Source organism: Morone saxatilis, unplaced genomic scaffold (assembly GCF_004916995.1).
Source record: "Morone saxatilis isolate NCDOM2014 unplaced genomic scaffold, NCSU_SB_2.0 Contig22, whole genome shotgun sequence".
Classification (NCBI taxonomy): domain Eukaryota; kingdom Metazoa; phylum Chordata; class Actinopteri; family Moronidae; genus Morone; species Morone saxatilis.
In genome coordinates this window covers 14,599,460-14,604,276 of record NW_023339785.1, presented here as the reverse complement: position 1 = coordinate 14,604,276, position 4,817 = coordinate 14,599,460, and the positions used below count along the sequence as shown (strand labels likewise).

The window sequence follows — 4,817 nt, the reverse complement described above, 5'->3', positions numbered from 1 at the left end:
TATAGTATAGTTTTTGCAGTTGTTTGTCTCATAGAACTGCATTTTGCTGTTACTCTTTATCTCTTCCTTTCATTTAATCACCTTATAAGATGCATCTTTTATGTCTTATGTTTTGTTTTAATAGAACATGCACACCTTATTTTAAACGTATCTCCTAGACAAACAGTTAGCTTCACACTCTCAATTGCCATTTAAAGAAGATTTTTTTTCTCTTTTCTTTATTCACTTGTTATTTTCCTATCGTACTCTAAGGGCCGCTGTTGGTCTTTAAAGCAGACGTGAAGCCTTTGAAATGCACTTACTATTCCTCTATTTCAGTTAGTGTATACGCGGACAGCAGGACATTCAGTCTTCCTTTTCACTGGTGATTTTTTTTGACTTGTGCATTTGATTTCACTCTGTGGATTATAAATACATCAACAGAAGGACAATACAGGATAATAGCTCGGCTTTTTGCAAAAAGGTTTATGTGGAGTTGGGTGGATTGCTTCGGGAATATGCCTTTTATCAGCAGTGAACCCACGATTAAATGGCAAGTACAGGCCTTCATCCTTGTTTTTCTCATTGACGCGGCAGTCAGTCAGATCCGCTACTCTGTCCCAGAGGAGATGAGAAAGGGCTCCTTTGTAGGAAATGTAGCTGAAGACTTAGGTATAGACGCTAAAAGACTCATATCAGGCGGTGCACGAATTGTTAGCGGAGATAGCAGCGAGTACATCAGGCTGGATGCAGACAAAGGGATTCTTGTGGTGGGAGACAGAATAGATAGGGAGCAGCTCTGCGGACAGACATCGCCCTGTAGCTTGAATTTTGAAATGATTATGACGAATCCAATGCAACTACATAGCGTTGTAGTGGAAGTGTTGGATGTTAATGATAATGCGCCTGTGTTTCACGAGAAAGAGGTGCATGTAGAAATAGTAGAATCTGCTCTTCCAGGAACCGAAATATTACAAGAGAGCGCCACCGACCCCGATGTTGGCGTCAACGCTTTACACGGTTATACTTTACACCCAACGACACATTTTAACATTAAGGTCCTGTCCAGCCCAAATGGTAATAAATATGCACAGTTGTATCTTTCTAATGCCTTAGACCGCGAGAAAGAAGAAAAGCTGATTCTCATGCTCACTGCTGTGGACGGCGGTGAACCACAGAGATCAGGGACACTAAAAATCCATGTAACTGTGCGAGACACAAATGACAATGCACCGGTTTTTACGCAGTCAAATTTCAAGGCTTCTGTTAAAGAAAATGTTCCAAAAGGAACCTTAGTGGTGAGCCTGAGCGCGACAGATGCAGATGAAGGGATGAATGGCCGTGTTACATACCACTTTAATCGGATGTCTAGTAACGTTGCTGAACTATTTCATCTGGATGAAAACAGCGGCGATTTAACTGTAAACGGTATGATTGATTACGAAGAGAATAAGATATATGAGATTGGCGTGCAGGCAAAAGATCAAGGTGGACAGAGCACATCAACAAAAGTAATAATTGAGGTGACGGACGTTAATGATAATGCACCTGTAATTACACTAACCTCGTTTTCTAGTGCCATCGCTGAGAATTCTCCGAGTGGAACCACTGTAGCTATCATAAATGTAAAAGATCTAGACTCAGGAAAAAATGGTAAAGTTGACTGCTCAGTTAACGGCAATATCCCGTTTGCAATCCACTCATCTCTGAAGAATTATTATACTCTGGTGACAAACGGTGTCCTTGACAGGGAGCGTAATCCTGATTACAATATCACATTCACGGCTACTGATGAAGGCACCCCACCACTCTCAACTAACAAGACAATACCACTTCGAGTATCTGATGTTAATGATAATGCCCCCGTATTTGAACAGAGTTATTATGAAGCCAATATCGTGGAGAATAACTCCCCAGGATTATCTGTGTTTTCAGTGAAAGCACACGATGCTGACTCGGGGCAGAATGCACGTGTGTCTTACCTGCTTATTGATACTCAGTTAAACGGTAACCCGATATCCACCTACATATCTGTTAACGCAGAAAGTGGAGTTATACATGCAGTTCGCTCATTTGACTATGAGCAAATTAAAACTCTAAATATTTTTGTCAAGGGGCAAGATGGCGGTTCGCCGCCTTTAAGCAGCAATACTACAGTTAAATTAAATGTTCAAGATCAGAACGACAATCCGCTGCATCTCGTCCCTGTAGTAGAACTGGGGGTTCCATTATAGCACGTTCTGAACTACCAGTTCTGCGAACTTACAGTCACTCTTTCTGGGAGTCAGTGTCCTGCACACCTCGTAATGTACACGTGTTGGAGATTCTGGTCCTGGATCATAATTTTCACACTCACATTGCTACTGAGTGGAGGGGAGCCTCCATCCTGCGCCTTTACTACCAGCTGGAGCTGTTTCATTTGTTCATAATCAAACGACCTCACAGCGTGGATACCTCCAGTTTCACTGTTTATAGAGACGTAAGAAGAGGTTGGACTACCATTGATCTGTGTTTCCTCGAGTAAGTACGATATTCTAGCGTTTTGATTCCAGTCAGTGTCCTGGGCTTTGACAGAAAATATGGACATTCCAGGGGAATTGTTCTCTGTAACGTAAGAAACGTAGCTAAGTTGATCAAATAACGGGGCATTGTCATTCACATCAGAGATTCTCAGACGTAATATTGTTGTACTTGACAATGGTGGCGATCCCGAATCCGTGGCTCTTACAGTTATGTTATATTCCGGTACAACTTCTCGGTCAAAAGCTGAGTCTGTTACTAATGCATAGTAATTAGTTAATGTAGATTTTATTTTAAATGGGAGACTGCTGTCTGTTGTGCAGGTAATTTGGCCATTTTGCTCCGAGTCTGCGTCAATCACATTAATTATTGCCACTGTGGTACCGGAGGCAGAATCCTCTGGCACGGGGCTGGAAAATGACATCACATTTATGACAGGTGCGTTATCGTTGACGTCAACAATTTCAATTAGCACCTTACTTGAATCTGTCAGGCCTCCTTGGTCCATAGCTTCAATCATAATTTCACATTTCTTATCTTTTTCAAAATCCACTTGTCCTACAAGTGTTATGGTCCCCGTAATTTCGTCTAAATGAAATATGTCAGCCAGCTGCTCTTTCATGTTTGAAAATCTATATGTGACGAGGCCGTTTGATCCACTGTCTGCGTCACTTGCATTCACTGTCGTGATATAGGTGCCTTTTAATGCATCCTCCGAGACAGTAGCCCTGTAGAGAGTCTGGTTAAAAATAGGAGGATTATCATTAACATCGAGAACAGTAATATCTATATTTACTGTACCAGATCTATGCGGAGTCCCACCATCAACAGCAATGAGCTTTAGTGATATCCGAGGCTCGCTTTCTCTGTCTAATGGTTTTTGTAAGATCATCTCGGCATATTTTCGACCATCTGGACTCGAGTGCTGCTTTAAACCAAATATTTCATCGGTAGTTAGTATGTATTTCTGGAGACCATTAGTACCTACATCGGCGTCTTCGGCACTGGGTAACAAAAAGCGTGATCCCAGTGTGGCAGATTCACTAATTTCAAATTTAATTTCATCCTTTCTAAACGTCGGAGAATTGTCATTTATGTCAGTTATTTCCACTGTTATACGGTGTAATTCCATCGGATTTTCTAAAATCACCTCAAAGCTGAAGCTACACGGCGTTACGTCTCCACACAGCTGCTCCCGGTCTATTCTCTCGTTCACGACTAAAATGCCTTTGTCTGTTTTTAGCTCGGTGTACTGGATGCTTTGTCTTGTCACGATACGGGCACGGCCAGAACGAAGCCTTTGCACATCCAAACCAAGATCTTGAGCAACGTTTCCAATGAGAGACCCCCTTTTCAGCTCCTCCGGAATTGTGTACCTGATCTGGCCACACACGATGTGACTGAGACACCAAAGGAACAGCAGAAACTGCCATGTTGATCTGCTATACAAACGCCATTTTACACAAAAAGGAGGAGATTTTTCAAACGCCATTGTACAAATAAGAGAATGTAATATCAACAGCCTACTGTATACAATCCATCGAAAATAGCTGCATCAAGTAATCCTTTGATTTTAAAGTCCTCGCTCCGAATAAAATTGTGGCCGTCCTCCTGCTTATGAATCACAGTTTGCCTTCTCTCTCGATTAAACGAGAAAATGAGGGCTGTGCCTCCCCTGAATCAACTCTGAACACTTGTTTCACTAACCAACAGCGTCCCTTACTGTCCAAACCATGAATATCATGAACACAGGCAGAAAATAAAACTCAATTTACCAAGCACTTTGCTGTAGAAGAGCCAGAAATGCACATCAAAACGGCAACACTGTAATCCATTCTTGTAAAAGAGAAAAACAAAAACAATACATTTGTTTTTGTATTTTTGAGAAGTTTGTGTCATATCTTGTTTTTTTTTTTGAAATTGTCACAAAACTCTCATTAATAATAACAGAGGCTTCAGTCTCCCTGGATCTGCATTAACTTACATTGGACAACAGGATATAACGTTTTGAATATGTGAAAATGTATCTATAACAGCTTTAGTAAACGATGACATTAAATACTCAATTTTTGTTTTGCATTACTAGGCTTATGCTACACAGGGAATTAAGCAGCAGTCCACAAAGGTCATGTAACCCACAGTCAGTCGAGCTGTCCATGAGCTGTGGTTCTGAAAATGCCTGATGGGTTGCCACCCGTGAGCCAGAAACAACAAGCAAGACACCTGAAGATCACAAACCTGATAATAGGTGAATATGAATATTACAAAGGCCTCACCTCTAGAGGAGAATCTGGTTCATCCAGGATGCTCTTTTCACT

At 41.4% G+C, this 4,817-nt stretch overlaps 2 protein-coding genes across 2 annotated transcripts in view; one reads left to right on the top strand and one right to left on the bottom strand.

Moving 5' to 3' along the window:
* Positions 1–342: 342 nt before the first annotated feature.
* LOC118333306 (protocadherin gamma-A5-like) lies at positions 343–2,209 on the top strand (the record flags this gene model as incomplete). Its single annotated transcript, XM_035668885.1, is given in 2 exon segments — positions 343–2,189; positions 2,192–2,209. Coding segments are annotated over 2 exon segments (1,740 nt in total), but the record flags the coding sequence as incomplete, so codon positions are not given.
* A 54-nt stretch (positions 2,210–2,263) lies between these two features.
* The window catches only part of LOC118333992 (protocadherin gamma-A10-like), a 4,055-nt gene continuing 1,501 nt past the window's right edge, over positions 2,264–4,817 (bottom strand). The window contains exon 2 of the mRNA XM_035669813.1: positions 2,264–3,166. Coding sequence (XP_035525706.1) covers positions 2,264–3,166 — 903 coding nt within the window. The remainder of the gene's footprint in view (positions 3,167–4,817) is intronic.